This window comes from Alnus glutinosa, chromosome 6 (genome assembly GCF_958979055.1).
Source record: "Alnus glutinosa chromosome 6, dhAlnGlut1.1, whole genome shotgun sequence".
NCBI lineage: Eukaryota > Viridiplantae > Streptophyta > Magnoliopsida > Fagales > Betulaceae > Alnus > Alnus glutinosa.
The window spans coordinates 29,169,251-29,186,863 of record NC_084891.1 but is presented as its reverse complement, the minus strand read 5'-3'; the positions used below and the strand labels follow the sequence as shown (position 1 = coordinate 29,186,863).

The 17,613-nt window shown below is 38.7% G+C and overlaps 1 protein-coding gene and 2 pseudogenes across 1 annotated transcript; all 3 read right to left on the bottom strand.

Moving 5' to 3' along the window:
- Window positions 1-194: 194 nt before the first annotated feature.
- On the bottom strand, window positions 195-1,921 carry LOC133871188 (stemmadenine O-acetyltransferase-like; annotated as a pseudogene).
- An 11,096-nt stretch (window positions 1,922-13,017) lies between these two features.
- Window positions 13,018-14,382, bottom strand: LOC133871702 (stemmadenine O-acetyltransferase-like; annotated as a pseudogene).
- A 674-nt stretch (window positions 14,383-15,056) lies between these two features.
- Window positions 15,057-16,835, bottom strand: LOC133871344 (stemmadenine O-acetyltransferase-like). Its single transcript, XM_062308775.1, has one exon. The coding sequence runs from the start codon at window positions 16,782-16,784 to the stop codon at window positions 15,414-15,416; it is 1,371 nt and encodes a 456-aa protein (XP_062164759.1). The 5' UTR covers window positions 16,785-16,835; the 3' UTR covers window positions 15,057-15,413.
- Between the last annotated feature and the right edge of the window lie 778 nt (window positions 16,836-17,613).

The following is a 17,613-nucleotide window of genomic DNA, read 5'->3' as shown; positions in this document are numbered from 1 at the left end:
TATCATATTTTCTTTTATAGGTGACACATGTCGTAATTTCATTAGATTTGACGTGGCACACTAACAGAATCCATCAAGTATTTTATGGAATTTGATAGTGAAAATTAATTTGTTATTTTTGCATAACACAAGAAGCTCTCAGAACATTTAAAAATGCACATGGACCTGATTTTGCATTTTTTCCCTAAACGATATACAAGAAATATGCCGGAGTCACTTCGCTAGTGTTTATATGTCATAGAGGCATTACAATTTACAATATTACATATGGGAAAAAGGAAAATTAAACATTTAGATAATATTGTTCAACACTTGAACAGATTTGTTGATCAACATGCATGATCAAGCCTACAGCGCTATATATTTTCTAGTTTATGGGACTAGGATCCAAGGAAGCAAAAGCAAGGAGTTCCTTGTCTTGTCCTAATACAACCATATCTTCTTTATCTGAGAAAACCCACGCTTCTATTTCGTCGCCGGATCTTGTGTCCATTAGCACGACCACATTTGAGAACACGTTCTCCGAATGACCGCTCGAACCAACCGAACTTACCCCTGTCGGCTTTCCCCACCCAAAATCAATTTCATAGAGACCCAAGTTACACAAACTCGTAAACGCAATGTAATTCATTCCACTAGAATTTGTCGCACGTGCACATGCCCCAACCCTTTCCTTCACAAGCTCACAGTGCTTGGCAAACCCCTCATCACCTTATAGGCTTTTCACAAAATCACCATCGATTTTTGTTATTGCTTCTCTCAGCTTATAGACTGTGTCCGACAACTCTATCTCCTCAGCTATGCATGATGCGAATGCTGACCAAGCTAAATTTCCTATGGAAGATTTTGCGAATGGTGGAATTGCTCTTTGACGGAAATTCACTGCATGGGTGATAAAAGTTGGCATATGGATACCAGAAGTAGCCTTGAAAGCAGCCATCATGCATTTCCAAAGCAGGGACGAGACAACCTCAACTCTTGTTGGGTTTTGTACGCTTGGACTTGTTGCTTTGGCCTTGAGTGATGCAATGGCCAAGGCATCGAACACAACTCTCCTTGAAATGAACCTGCCCGATTTGTAGAAGGGATTGAACAAAGCGGTGTAAGTGTAAGTCTGTTTTTTAGAGTATGCATCATTTTGAATAAAAACTGGTGGGCTGTCAAAATTAGGACATAATACAGCTTCACCGGCCTCGTGAGCCATGGTAGCCCAACCTTTGAGAAAGACACTCAAGGCATTTCCATCAGCGATCATGTGGGCAACAAGGACACCAATGGCAATACCGCCGCATGCAAAGGTGCTCGCTTGTATCATAGCGACATGATCTCCCGCAGTTAGCTCTTTCCCAAGGGCCTCTCCGCGAAGAAATCGGTAGAATAAAGCGGTGTTAGGTTGGTTGAGGCATTCAACAAGATGACAGTTTATACGGGCCTCTGCATAGTAAACCCCCTCGTCATTGCAATCGATGGAGAGAGTGTCTTTGACTTTTCCAGCAAATGGGTAAAAGCGAGTTAAGGTTTCTGATAGGGATTGCTTTAGCAGTTGTGATCTTTGAGAAACGATATCAGCAACAGAATGACCCGTGCTTTGATTCATGGGATAGAAGAGGATTATGGGAACATAGATGGTAGGAAAGAACTGGCCCAAGAAGGAGAGCTTGTGGGTTTTCAGGTTAGGGGGCGTTGGAGAAGAGGGTTTGATGTATTCTTGGGAAATAATTTCCACCTCCATTTCAGCCTTTCTACACGGGGATTTAGGAAGCTCACTCCGGCCAAAAAGAGCAAGTTTTTCTCAAGCGGCGCAAGTAACCTCAAGATTCACTGAAAAGAGTTGAGGATTTTTCAGTGATCCACAAGCATATATAACCTCCAAAACCCAAGTGGCAATCAACAAATCATCGGTTAACTGTGGCAGTACTGTAACCAAATTTAATATACACCGGTGTATCATTTAAGCAGAGTGGGCAGGTATATATATATATAACACCATTTGTATGATTTTTTTTTTTTTTTTAAAAAAAAATTAATTAATTTTTAATTTTTAATTTTTTTATACAATTAGTCATATGATTAAAATTTTCTCAAAACTTCGGAGCAGGGTATTGGAGGACGTCACTTTTGTTTTTACTTGTACACTTTAAACTTGACCTAATCCATTATGAAGCGTGCCTCACGTAACACGTAAGGCTCTTAAACAAAAATTACTGCTTGTGTGATAGCTACATGTGCTGATGGAGATGTTCCAATCTGGCCGGTTGCCTAATTATATTGACCAGATTGGTGGAGAAACTTGCATGGGTGAGTGTATCGGGCCTATTTAGGATAATCCTCTCGTCATTGCAATCAAAAGCTGGCCTTTGATTCTTTGGCGAGGGGGTAAACGTTACTTAAGGTTTCTGATAGAGATTGCCTTAAGAGTTGTCATCTTTCTGTGGGGGAAGAAATCATATGTTGGTGGTCATGTATTGTCTAACAGAAATTACTCCAATTGTAATTACGATGTAAAACACCATCAGACCCATCTGGACTGATGGCAAGGGAAATTTAAAATAATCTAATGTTAAAGATTTTTTATTTTTTTATTTTTTAAATAGAACCATTTATTTGTGCTTCATTTTCATTTTACTCTTTAAGTTTAAATTCATCTCTTTTTTCTTTTCTTTTTCTTTATTTTTTTTTAATTTATAGGAAAAAAAAAAATGCAAAATCAGTTTATTTGAATATTGCACCTATTTGCAGCTCCATAGAGTTTAAAGAATTGCTTAAAACTTTCGTAATAAGCGTAAATGACAAATAACTCGTTATTTTGAACTTCTGTTTAAATTTTAACAAAAATTGTCGGAGTGTATGTAACATTTATTTCTTATATTAAAAAAAAATATAAAAAGAAAATAACAAATTTTGTGGAGGCCAAACAATTCGCTGTTGGTCGATAGAAAAGTTGTCGAAGTCATTGCAAGTACTGAAAAAAGGAAGTCTTTCTGTTTCCTCTGGGTGCCCAAAAAAAATTTAATTAGGAGGCGAAAAAGTGTTTAAAAAGACTTGGGTAAGTTTTTTATTTTTATTTTCATTTTTTTATTTTGTGTAAAATAGACTTGGGTAAGTTGTAATTTATTGTTTATTATAATTAAGTTGATTAGTACAATTTCAAAAAGATTAAAATATTCGCAGGGATGCCAAACAAATTAAACAATATTAAGAAAGACTGTCCAAGTCAACTAATGTTGTTGAGCCGCCCGCTTGGTTGATAGCGGAAGTTTTCGATGTCATCATAAAAATGGACACAAAAAGTCTCTTCTTTTTCTACTAGACGCCCAACATGCAAGTCTTTAGGAGGACCAAAGATATTATTAATAAAGACTTGCTAAGTTTATTAGTATAATTTTGAGATTAAAATATAAAATTGCGTCTTTGACGCTTGGTTTTAGGTGAGAAATTCGTGGGATGACAAAAAAAAAATATTTTATGCCTATGGCCAATGGTAGTGTTCACTTCAAATTATATAATATATTTCCTAAATTATAAAAAATTGTTACCGTCTCCTTTAAAAGTTTTATATATTTAGTTTTTGATATATATATTTTAATATTATATATATTATTATTTTTTTATTATAAGTGACGCGTGTTGTAATTTCATTAGATCTAATATGACACACTAACATAATCCATGTAAGGGTTCAATTGGATTAAAAAGGAAAAACAAAGGGATTTCAAGAGAAAGTGAAGATAAATTCAATAAACGAAAGAAAGGAATACAAGATACGGGCTCTTCGAGAGGCCCTAGCTCCCCCGGTTACACTTTAGCTCAATATTCTTTTTCTTACCCTACTACTCACTACAGCCTTTTTAAGTACGCAATTCTGTTGAGATATATTCCAACAGAAATGCATAGCTGTAATCGGTTACAAGCAATACAGAAAAGAAATACAAATAAGGAAATGGAATAACAAGTTCCTTCTTCTTCTAGAATCTTCTACTATCTTCCTGCCAGATACCCAGAAGACACGTCAGCTAGCTGACTCTTCACGGTGCATGACACGTCAGCTAGCATGCACGTACATAACAGATGCCCCCTCTTCGAAGCACCTTGCCCACAAGGTGAGGGTAACGATTCTGCAATGTCTGGAGCTCCCAAGAAGCTTCGTCTGCCAAAGCTCCTTGCCAATGCAGCAATACCTTAGTGACAGCACGAACACGCGGGTTAACCAGACGGTGGAACAGCACCTCGGCCGGTTTTGGTTGAATTTTGCCATAAAGATTAATTGGGAAAGGGTAGACATAGGCGCGGTGCGGGTGGCCCATGTAAGCTGCAAACAGGAGACAGGAAAAACCGGTTGAAGCTGGAAGGAGGGAAGGAGGTCCAATGTATGAGCCACCAAGCCAAGCTGCTGCAATATCTTGAAGGGACCAAAAAAATTCAGAAGACAAACTCTGAGAGTTTGGTATGGCAACCAAATTCTGGTTGGATGGCTAGAGGTGGAGAGAAATCCAGTCACCAATCTGGAATCCCCGCACCGTTCTGTGGTTGTTAGCCTGGAGGTGCATGCGATGCTTGGCCTGTAGCAAATGTGCCTTAAGAAGGTTAATAATGGAGGTCCCATGCCGGAGCTGAGAATCTAACGCCAAGTCGGTGGGAGTAACCAGCACATAAGAAAGTAATGAAGGATGAATAGAGCCGTAAACTGTCGCAAAGGAAGTGAACCCGGTAGAGGAGTGAAAGGTGCTGGTGAACAGAGAATCGGGGGCAGAGATGATGGTCTGGGGCATGCCATAAGTACCCGATTTGGGGTTGGACCGTAGGTATTTTAGAGGCTGGGCGTGAAAAGGGGAGGCCGTCACAATCCACAAACGGTCCTGTTTGAAAAGCAGGCCCTGCTGCAGTGAAAAACGTGAAGTAGGAGAGCCCTCTAGGAGATTAGCTAACAAAGAGGCAGTGTCCATGTCGTGAGCATAAGAGATCCTTAAGTCCGGTTTCCATGAAGGAGTAGGAAAGGAGATCAAAGAAAGGGATAGCTCCTTAGTGTCCATGGAATCTTTATGCTGGCGGAACAAGGCATCCGCAAAACCCTTAGTAGCCGGGACTGTGGAACGGAGTAAAGGAACCGCATCCGTTAATGGCAGCTCAGTTGGATGGAAATCCGTGAGGGTCGTAGTGTGAGAGTGAATAGTATAATGCATGGTCATCAAAGTGAAATCCCAGATGATGGGACCCAAAGTACGAAGCCAAGCAACCCCAACACGACGTCACAGTCGCCCAAGGGTAAGAGATAAAACTCTGACTCAATAGTAGTTCCCTGGACCGTAATAGCAACAGAATTATATTTTCCAGAACACAACAGAGTATCACCATTAGCCACCCGAACAGGCAATTGCAAGGGATGAATAGCACCCAAGGAATATTTCTGAAAAGTCTTTGAATCAATGACGTTATGGGTGCTACCGGAGTCAATGAGGATGACTATCCGGTGAGCACGAATCAACCCTTCGAGCCTCATAGTGTTAGGAGACACTGAACCAGAAATGACATGGAGAGAAATATCTGGTTCAAGAACCTCCTGAATTATGGGCTCGGTAACCAGTTCAACCGGCTCAACCAATGCCACTGAAGGATCATCACCCCCTTCTCCATGGAATATGTCATGGCCATGTAACAAATACAGGTTAAGAGACTTACACTTGTGTGCAGGGGTCCATTTGTCGTCACAATTGTAGCAAAGGCCTTTGTCACGGCGATCGCGCATTTGAGCAGGGGATAGGCGTTGTATATGAACGCCTGAATTAGAGCGAGGGGAAAAAGTGGTGGAAGAGTCACCAGTTGGAGGAAGGGACTCCGATTGTTGACTCCAAGAAGACTGCCTGCTGTAAGAAGAAACACTTTGGGACTTGAGAGATTTCGGGCCACTAATCAGATATTCCTCCTGTAATTTGGCAAGGCCAAATGCAGCTACTAAATTCCGTGGGGAAAGCATCTGCAAGGGAAGACGAATCTCGTCCTTGAGTCCACTGAGAAAGCAACTCAGTTTGTACTTATCCGAGAGACCCCTAAGTCGGTTGGAAAGAGATTCGAACCGGGCCGTATTTTCAGCCACAGTTGATGACTGACGCAATTTCACCAAAGATTCCATAGGGTCGTCGTAAGCCGGCCCAAATCGGACCAGCAAAGCTTGTATAAAATCATCCCACGTTGGGAATTGACCATCTTCATCGGCATCTTGGAACCACACGAGGGCCTTGCCCTCCATATGGAAAGAGGCCATGCGGACTCGCTGGTAGAGGGGTGTTTGATAGTAATCAAAAAACTAAGTTACCTTGTATGTCCATGCGGCTGGATTCTTGCCGTCGAAACGAGGAAAGTCTAAGCGTAATGGCCGGTGGTGCACATGCCGGTCACCCCGAGGATTATCAGCCACTTCATCCTCCTGATACCAACGATCTTCTCTGTCATCATGCCGATCTTGATTAAAACGGCGACGATCCTCCCGACCCTCACGCCGTTCTTCCCTATCGTCTCGGTCCTCACGGTCGTCTTGATAAAAACGGCGAAGATCCTCCTGTTCATCACGCCTTTCAGGACCTCTATAAAAACGATCCTGCCTGTCTTGGCCAAAAGGAGGCAGATGACCTCTATCTCGACCCTCCACTGGCCTTTCCGGAATTGGAGCATTTTGGGGCTGAAGAACTGCATGAAGAAGGTCGGTGAAGTTGTTGAGTTTCTGCTCCAACATTGCGTTGAAGGTCTGCTGGTGAGCGTTAACATTCTGTTGCTGGGATTGAAACTCATTAAACTCCTTGATGGATTCTTGAAGCTGGGAAATCCGAGTACCATCAGCCATGATAATCGAAAAAGAGAGGAGAACGAGAGAAAAAAAAAAAAAAAAAAAAATTTGGTGGGCAAGGGAGGTGAAAAGGAGAAGATCGGTGACGCTCTGATACCAATTGTAAGGGCTCAATTGGATTAAAAAGAAAAAAAAAAAAAAAAAAAAAAAAAAAAAAAAAAAAAAGGGATTTCAAGAGAAAGTGAAGATAAATTCAATAAACGAAAGAAGTAAATACAAGATACGGGCTCTTCGAGAGGCCTGGCTCTCCATATTACACTTTAACTCAATATTCTTTTTCTTACCCTACTACTCACTACAGCCTTCTTTAAGTAGGCAATTCTGTTGAGATATATTCCAACAGAAATGCATAGCTGTAATCGGTTACAAGCAATACAGAAAAGAAATACAAATAAGGAAATGGAATAACAAATTCCTTCTTCTTCTTCTAGAATCTTCTACTATCTTCCTGCCAGATACCCAGAAGACACGTCAGCTAGCTGACTCTTCATGGTGCATGACACGTCAGCTAGCATGCACATAACAATCCATCAAGTTTTTTTGACAGAATTTGATAGTGGAGACTAATTTGTTATTTTTGCTTAGCATGAAGAACTTTTAGAGCATTTTAAAACCACATAAACCCGATTTTGCATTTTTCCCTAAGCGATATACAAGAAATATGCAGAGTCACTTTGCTAGTGTTTATATGTCATAAGGGCATTACAATATTACATATAGGAAAAATGAAAATTAAACATTTAGATAGTATTGTTCTAACACTCGAACAGATTTGTTGATCAACATGCATGATCAAGCCTACATCGCTATATATTTTCTAGTTTATGGAACTAGGTTCTAAAGAAGCGAAAGTAAGGAGTTCCTTCTCTTGTCCTAATACAACCATATCTTCTTTATCTAACAACACCCAATCATCTATTCCATCGCCGGATCTTGTGTCCATTAGCAGGATCACATTTGAGAACACGTCCTCTGAATTACGCCTCGAGCCAACATACGGAACTTACCCATGTCAGCTTTGCCCACCCAAAATCAATGTCATAGAGACAAAAGTTACACCAACTCGTAAACGCAATGTAATTCATTCCACTAGAACTTGCCACAATTGCGCATGCCCCAACCATTTCCTTCACAAGCTCACAGTGCTTGGTAAACCTCCCATCACCTTGTAGGCTTTTCACAAAATCACCATCGGTTTTTGTTATTACTTCACTGAGCTTACAAACCGTGTCCGGCAACTTTATCTCCTTGACCGTGCATGATGCGAATGCTAGCCAAACTAAATTTCCCATGAAAGATTCTGCGAATGGTGGAATACTGGAATTGCTCTTCGTTGGAAATTCACCAGATGGATGATAAAAGTTGGCATATGGATACCAGAAGTGGCCTTGAAAGAAGCCATCATGCATTTCCAAAGCAAGGCCGAGACAACCTCAACTCTTGTTGGGTTTTGTACGCTTGGGCTTGTTGCTTTGGCCTTGAGTGATGCAACTCTTTAAAATTTGTATGATATGCGGATAACGTCGATGTTATCATTTAAGCAGAGTGGGCAGATATATAACATCATTTGTATGATTTATTTATTTTTTTATACAATTAGTCATATGATTAAAATTTTCTCAAAACTTCCGAGCACGGTATTGGAGGACGTCACTTTAATTTGTTTGTACTTGTACAGTTGTACACTTTAAACTTGACCTAATCCATTATGAAGAGTGCTACACATAACACATGCAAATGACCAAATAAAAATAGCATGGCCTTTCTACCATTTACCTTTTATTACAATTATATGGTATCAAAGTCATTTTAAAGGCACTACCGTCATTTTTTATTTTTAAAGATTATTTTCATATAAGAAATATGAATTCAAAATATTTCTCCCGATCAATTGAGGGATCCATATTACATATATTGGTATTTAATACAACTATACAACCTTACAACTTCTACATCAATAATGAGAGGTTACAACTATTCATCTCCTATCTAGCTATACATATTCTAACATATGAATTAACGAGAGATGAGATCTCTTCACTTTTCTAATCATTATCTTCAACTTTACAAATTCTATGAATGGTCTCTTCATTGTCTTTATTGGGATGTTTGTCATTAACACTATGAGTTGGAACTTTAACAGTCTTCGCTATAGAACTCTGCTTTGAATGGAGTTGTGCTTCAACAGCCTTTACCTTGTGATTTTGTAAGTTAAAAGAACGTTTTCAATTAAAAATTTTAACGTAATTGATTAAATGATTAAATTTATCAATTTTTATTAGCTTAAGCTTTTTGGGATAAGTGATAATTTAACATGATATCAAAACCAAGGTCTTGAATTCGAATCTTGTTTCCGTCAATTCACCCTCCATTTCAATTAAATATTCCACATGTTGGGCATCACCTATTAAAAAATGAGTTTAAGCCCACAAGTAAGGGCAGTGTTAAGTAATTGATTAAATGATTAAATTGTAGAAAATGTTTCTTTTGAGAGTATATTTTTAGAAAATGGTGGCTTGAAAACGTAGAAAAATTTACATTTGTAAATCGTAGGTAAGGAAGTGCGTTTTTAAAAACACACATTTTGAAAAGGCTATTTTCTAAATCCCATGTTTTGAAACCGTAAAACTAAATGGATCCTTATTTTCCTTAATGAGCTAGTTATCAAAATAGAAAATTTTTACAGTATTACAACTTTTATTATAATTTTCTTATAAACGTACGAGGTAGTATTTTAATGGTGAAAAAATCAAACAACAAAATTTGACGTGTAAATTTAATTATTGAGTGTTACTAGGGGTACTACATCTTTTACCACTAATTTTTTTAGAAGTTATGTGCCCGTCAATAATTGATTAAATGATTAAACAAAAAACATGACTTACAATTTTAAAAATTAGTGGCTGACTTGTCAACCTTAATCACTTATTTATTTTACCAATTTTGGACTATCTCATCAATTTGTATGAAACTTAATTAGTGACTAACGTGATAAATACCACATAGACTACTACATCAGTTTGTAAAGAATTTTTAGTAAAAACTGTAATACCCTAAATAACAGTACTCTATCAGAATTTTATAATTTGCTAACAACCAGAATCGATCAGATTCGAAATGCCCAAATAGGGTTTGAGTTCATCTCACATAAAGTTGTCCATTGCAATTACTGCTCTCGATCTCCATCCATTTAACACATGTTTGACATTGATCCAAATTCTTTGCAATTACATACGCGGTGTGATGGGTAGCATTACGTGTGAGGCCCATTTTTCCTCATCTGCTTTGACAAGTGTTTCGAAAGTCTGAGCAAGATTGGTTGCAAACCATCTTGGTAGAATTTGAGAGCCTATTTGGTTGCTATTTTCAAAGCAAGTTTTCTGTTTTCAAAACAGCAAATTAAACACGTTTCATTTTGTGTGCAAGCATTTGGGTAGTTGTTTTAACAATGAAAACAAGTAAAAACAAAAATAATGCTCCGTTTGTTTCAACATAAAATATTTTTCATCGTAAAATGGTTTTAGGAAAGTCATTTTTCAGGAAAATGTTTTTCTCCGAAAACATTTTTCAGTGTTTGGCGCGTACGGAAAATCACAAATATTTTTTATATTTTCATTCAATCATATGAACTTATAAAAAATCAATTTTTATTCACAACATAGAAATATTACTGTAAAATAATATACAAATCACCAATGACTAGATTACGTCATTGACTGGCAGGATTCCAACCACTTTCACTGGATTTTGACTACTATTGCTGAATTCCGACGATAAAGGCCGATATCCGGACAGTTTCGTCGGAATCTAGGTCAGTCAGATTTCGGTGAAGGTGGCCGGAATCTGACCATTCTAGTTGCTGGAATTTGGGTTGACCGAATTTTGGCGAAGGTGGCTAGAATCCAGCGACAATGACCTAACGTTGTTGGAATTCGGCACCGGCCAGATTCCGGTGGTGGTCGACTACTTGAACGTAAAGGTCGATTGCGTCGTTTAAAAAATCGTCGAATGCGTTTGCCGTCTAGGTAAAATGATTTATGCTTTTAAAAAACGTAAATCATTTTCTAAAATTTACTAAACATTTTTTGTCAAACAGAAATCATTTTTCGGTTCATTATTATTTTCACCTCCATCAAATACCGGAAAATGCCGAAATCATTTCTCAGAAACTATTTAAAGCCGAAACAAACAGAGCACAAGTAAAAACATGAAATGTGGAAAAAGTTTAAAGTTGATTTTTCCAACAAATTGGTAAAAGCGAGTTAAGGTTTCTGACATGGATTGGTAAAAGCCAAAATTAAAGTAGCAAGCTTTCCACAATTAAGCAGCGCAAGTAGGCTTGGCAATTCGGGTCTGGTTCGTGTCAACCCGACTGACCCAATTACATATTCGGGTCTAACACGAACCCGACCCGATTATTAATCAGGTTGAATTCTGGAACCTAAACACGACCCACTTGCCAACTATGTTACCCGAATATAACCCGGGCAACCTGTGTGACAATCGCCCGAAGAAGAAGAAGAAGAAGGATGAAAGATCGTCCAATCGAGAGAAGCAAACAACACAATCTAGCGAGAGAAGCAATCCAGAGGTTGTGGAAGAGCTTTTTCTGTCTCTCTCTGAACAACACAATCTCATTTTCATCGCATTTCCAAATTGTAGCTAAACCGCACACAAATCACAATCCTCGCTCACTGTCTCTCTGTGAACAAACCCCTGTTTCCAAAACCCTCTACCCCGAGCACGAGCGTGAAGCCCATCTCATCCAAGCCCTTGGAAGACTCGGCCTTGAAGGCCACCACCAAGCCCAAATCCAAGCCAACCTCGTCGGCCACAAGATCGTCGACGGTGACCAAGCGGCCAATTGCCAAGCACAGACAGCGTCGTTTTGCTTGACGACACGAAGGAGTCAACCATCGGAGATGAGAAAAAGCTCTTCTAGAGGGCCGGTGTGGAGTGAAAATGAAAAGGAAACGAGTGAAAGTGAAAAGAAGAAAAGGCCTGCTCGGTTTCCATAAGTTTTTTTTTATTTTTTTTTAATATCTAACCATGTTATAATCGTGTTTGGCGGGTCACTCGCGGGTTAATTAACCCGCCAGATACGATTATAAACGGGTCATAATCGGATCAACCCAGTTATCCCGAACTCAAATCCTGTATTTTCATGTCGGGTTCGTGGATCGTGTCAAAAATTGACAATCCAAAATACAAGTATGTAGCTATATATAGTAAGTAGCTTGTGCTGAACTACAACGGAAAAGACTAAACAAAGGAGGTAAGAAATTCAGGCAAATTATTCTCTGTACAATTCGATGTTCACTTTTATACACATACTATATTTGTCGTTCACTTTAGGAATTTACATAAATGAGATTCTGTGCATTGAATCATTTGTGGTAGATGGTGTGAGTGGTGCATGTTTGATGGATTGAATGAAGCAAATCTGCAGGAATACCACAATAAGTTATTTCATTATTTGAATTCCCAAAAATTTATTTGTAAGAAGGTTAAATTCCACATACCAGTTTAGTAATTTTTTCTCTATACCAAGAGAAATTACACTTACCCACTTCAAATCTACTACTCTTGTTGCAATGTCTCCAAAACTTTCAATTTGGTTAATTTGCCTTACAAATTTATCATTAGGATTGCAATGTGTTCATTTCGCCCCTAAAATTCCCATAAAAATATGGAAAATGCCCAAAAAAAGTAAAAATTCAAAACAAAACTAAAAACTAACCCACGACATGGCCGTGGGTAATATTTTTTTCCCCTAATTTTGTCTACTTTTTTTTTTTCCTGAATTTGTCTTTTTTGTTTTTCTTTTTTTGAAAGGAATTTTTGTTATTTTGAGGCGAAATGGGGATATTGCAATCCCAATAAACAATAGTAGCTAGATCAGTCGGATGCATTAACTCAATTAAAAAAATTGAAAAGAGATAAATTGAGGGAAAGTAAGTGTATAGTTTCTCCAAATTTGAAATATGTAGGGCGGTCGATCAACTTATTTTGGGACATATTCGGACTAAATTCCTCTAACAAGCACCTAAAGTGAAATTATGCATTTATTTGATGACTACCATGCTCTAACAAGGAGAATGGTATGGATGATATCATACACTTATTAACACAATTATCTTCAGAGAACAATGATCTTCGCAGGTGAGAAATACCATTTTCTATTCTATGGGACTCCGACCCAAAGAAGCAAAAGCAAGAAGTTCCTTGTCTTGTGGTAACATAATCATATCTTTTGCATCTAACAAAACCCATGCTTCTATTCCATCGCCGGATCTTGTATCCATTAGATATATCCTATTTCGAAACATGGTTTCCGAATCTTCGATTGTACCAACTTGGCTTACCCATATCGGCTTTGCCCACCGAAAATCAATGTCATAGACACCAAAGTTGCACCAATTGGTAAACCCAACGGAATCCACTCCACAAGAAAATGCCATACTCGAGACTGCTCCAGTCCTTGCTTTCACAATCTCCCAGAGTTTGGAAAACCCTCCATCGCCTTGTATGTTTTTAACAAAATCAGCAATATTGATTTTCATTCTTGCTTCTCTAAGCTTTCTCACCATGCAAGCTAAATCTATCTCCTCAGCCGTGCATAATGCGCATGTTGACCAAAGTTATTTCCCATGGAAGATTCTGCGAATTGTTGATCTGCTCTTGGGCGAAAATTCATTGCATGGGTAATAAAGGTAGGCCTTTGGATACCAGAAGTGGCCTTGAAAGCAGTCATGATGCATTTCCATAGGAGTGCGGACGCAACCTCGACTCTTGTTGGGTTTCGCACGCTTGAGCTGCTTGCTTTGGCTTTGAGTGATGCAATGGCTGAGGCATCAAACACAATTCACCTTACCATACAGCTGCCCAATTTGAAGGGCTTGGAAAAAGCCGTCACAACTTAACGGCTTCTCTAGAATATGCATCGTTTTGAAAGAAAATTGATGGGGCATCAAAATTAAGACATACAACTTCACATGCCTTACGAGCGCTCAGTTGCTGCCCAACCTTTGAGAAAGATACTCAAAGAAATTCCATCAGCGATCATATGGGAAACAAGGACACCAATGGCAATACCGCCGCATGCAAACCTGGTTACTTGTATCATAGTAACATGATCTTTCTCAGTTGGATCTTTCCATGACTCCCGGGGAAGAAATTTTTGGAGTGATGGGATATTAATTAGGCTGGCTGAGGCACTCAACAAGATGACAATTCACACAAGCTTCCAAATGAAAAACCTTCTCGTCATTACAATCGATGGAGAGATGATCTTTGATTTTGCCAGCAAATGGGTAAAAGCGAGTTAGGGTTTCTGATAGGGATTGCTTTAGCGAGTGTGATATTTGAGAGACAATATCAGCAACAGCATGGCTTATGCTTTGGTTCATGGGATAGAAGAAGATCACAGGAACATAGCCGAAAGAAGCGAATTGGTCCAAGAGAGAGAGCCTGTGGGTTTTCAGGTTAGGGGGTGTTGGAAAAGAGGGTTTGATGTACTCTTTGGAAATAATTTTGACCTCCATTAATTCAGCTTTCTTTTAAAGCAGATCTAGCAGCTCACTCTCGACAAAATTAAAATAGCAAGCTTTCCACAAGCAGCGCAAGAATCTAGCTAGTAAGTAGCTTGTGCTGAACAAAGAAGGTAAGAAAGGAAAATTATTCTTTTACTCCTGATTTTCTCTGTACAATCCGACGTTCAATTTATACAAAAACTACGTCGTTCACTTTAGAATTGACATAAATGAGATTCTGTGCATTGAATCATTTGTTGTAGGTGGTGTGATTGGTGCATGTCTGATGGATTGCATGAAGCAAATCTGCTGCACTGCTTGTTTCCATATTTTGCTTGATTTGTACGTATTTGGTGAATTATATATATATATAAGAACCAAATCTGATGCGCGCTACTTGTTTTCATATTTTGCTTACGTACTTTACTTAACACGCAAGGTTCACAGAAAAGAGTTGAGAATTCAGTAACTTGCATTACCTCATATTGCGACTTGAAGAGGCCGATGTACGTGCGAATCATCGAAGTCAAAGATTTTGGAATTCATAGTGTTGCCATGTGCGAATCATACCGTATATATTTCCTAGTATATATGTTTGTTTGTTTGTTTTGTTTTTCTTTTTTAAGTGTAATTTTGATATAAATCATTGTTGAATATTCACAGGTTCGTGAAATCAAAGCGCCATATTAATGTTGCATGCCTTCTTATTCATAATACGTTTCCTTAAATAGGCTCACGCATATATAAAAGATTACAAATTCCAACCCAATAACAATTACGTGCATAAGAGATAGACTAAAACAAAGTATGATAACAAATATCATCTCCAGGATAGCTTGGAGATAGACTACTCCTTATTCCTTCAGAACTAACAGTAATATATAGTACTCCTTATTTAAGTGAGATAATTTGATGTAGTGAAAGATAAGAGAAAGGAGAGGATTAATTTCCAACTTATCTTACTTTACCACGTCGTGTGTGCCTCTTAGTCCAGCATACTACTCCTAATCACGTAACAAAATTATTGGTGAAAATGCCATATTCTAGTTTATGGGACTAGGATCCCAGGAACCCAAAGCAAGGATTTCCTTGTCTTGTGCTAAGATGGCCATAACTTCTTTATCTAAATACAACCATGCTTCTATTCCGCCTACGGATCTTGTGTCCATTAGCGCTATCGTGCTTGGGAACCTGAGGTCTAAATCTTCGTTTAAACCAATGCAGCTTACCCACACAGGCTTTCCCCACCCGAAATCAATATCATAGACACCAAAGTTGCACCAACTGGTAAACCCAATGTAATCCATTCCACAAGAATTTGTAGCACTTGAGCATGCGCCAGCCATTGCTTTCACATGCTCACAAAGCTTGTGAAACCCTCCATCACCTTGTAGGCCTTTCACAAAACCAGGACTTACATTTGTTATTGCTTCTCTGAGCTTACTTACCATGTAAGCTAACTCCATCTCCTCAGGCGTGCATAATGCTCCTGCCCTCCAGTATAAATTACCAATAGAAGACTCTGGTAATGGTGGAGCTGCTCTTCCGCGCAAATTCACTGAAAGGGTAATAAAAGTTGGCCCCTGGCTCTGGATACCCGATTTTTGATTGGAGGCAGCCATGATGCATTTCCATAGGAGTGCCGACACAACCTCAACTCTTGTGGGGTTTTGTACGCTTTTGCTGGTTGCTTTGGCCTTGAGTGATGTAATGGCTGATGCATCAAACACAATTCTCCTTGTAGTAAACTTCCCTAATTTGAGGAATGGACGGCAAAAAGACATAAAAGATGCTTCTTCTCTTAAGCATGCAACGTTTTGTGGGAAAATTGATGGAGCATCAAAATTAGGATATACAGCTTCGTCACAGGCCTTACGAGCCATGGCAGCCCAACCCTTGAGAAAGATATTCAAGGAAGTTCCATCAGCGATCATGTGAGAAACAAGGATACCAATGGCCATACCGCCGCATGTAAAGCTGGTCACTTTTATCATAGCCACATGATCATCTCCCGCACCTGTCTCTTTCCAGGTGTAGTCTCGGGGAATAAATTTTTCAAATGATGGGAGATTAGGCTGGCTGAGGCAATCAACAAGACGACAGTTCACTCGGGCTTCTAAATAATAAACCCCCTTGTCATTACAATCAATGGAGAGATTGTCTTTGATTGTGCCAGCAAATACATAAAAGCGAGTTAAAACTTCTGATAGGGATTGCTTTAGCAGTTGTGATCTTTGAAAGAAATTATCAACAGCAGCATGGCTTGTGCTCTGGTTCATGGGATAGAAGATGATCAAAGGAAAATGGGCGGCAGCATCGATTTGGTCCAAGAGGGAGAGCTTGTGGGTTCTCAGGTTAGGGGGTGTTGGAGAAGAGGGTTTGATGCACTCTTTGGAAATAATTTCCACCTCCATTTTCGTCTTTCCTTCAAGCAGATATGGGAAGCTAACGAATGGCTGATTTTTCACAAGCAGCGCGAGTACGTCTATAAATAGGCGTCGAATTAACAGAGGAAAATGTAGGTAGGATGATTTTTTCACTGTAACGAGCAGCATACCCTCACGTTGCGCCTAGCAAAAGCCATGCTCCAATTATAAATGTCAAGAACTTGGCAAAATTCATGATGGTGGCTAGAGCTACCATTTACTTTCTAAATTTGTAATGGAGGCTACTATGCCGTGTACGTCGAAGTATGCAAATTAATACTAATTCATCCCTCTTTATAAATTATTGATCTCCAAGTTATTCTTATCAAAATATTAGGCCGGCCCGTTCATTGAATGTGCGGGCAAAATACTAATTGTTTGGATTTGGATGCAAGTTTTTTTTTAACCTAAAAAAAAAACAAAAGGAAAAAGTTTATACCCAGCAATGACTGAGTGACCCTCAACTGTTTTTTTAGTTGTGGTTTGACTACCCGTAAGATTTGATAGTGGGCAACGGCTATTAAAAATATTACTGAACGACTAGATTTGTTCTTTCATATTTTCTTGGCATGAAAAAAAATGTCATTTAAAGTGAAAAGTTAATTTATTCAAACAAGTAGCTGAATCAACTATTCAATCAAATGATATTGATCAGCACGTTTCCTATCTCTTCTCAAAAAATAAATAGTCTATTTCTTTGTAAAATTGTGCTCAATTTCATATTTGACAATACATTTATATTAATTAAATATTTAAAATTAATCTAACCTACCAAAATTTGTCCACAATTCTTGAGCCTCCTACAACTAATGAAACG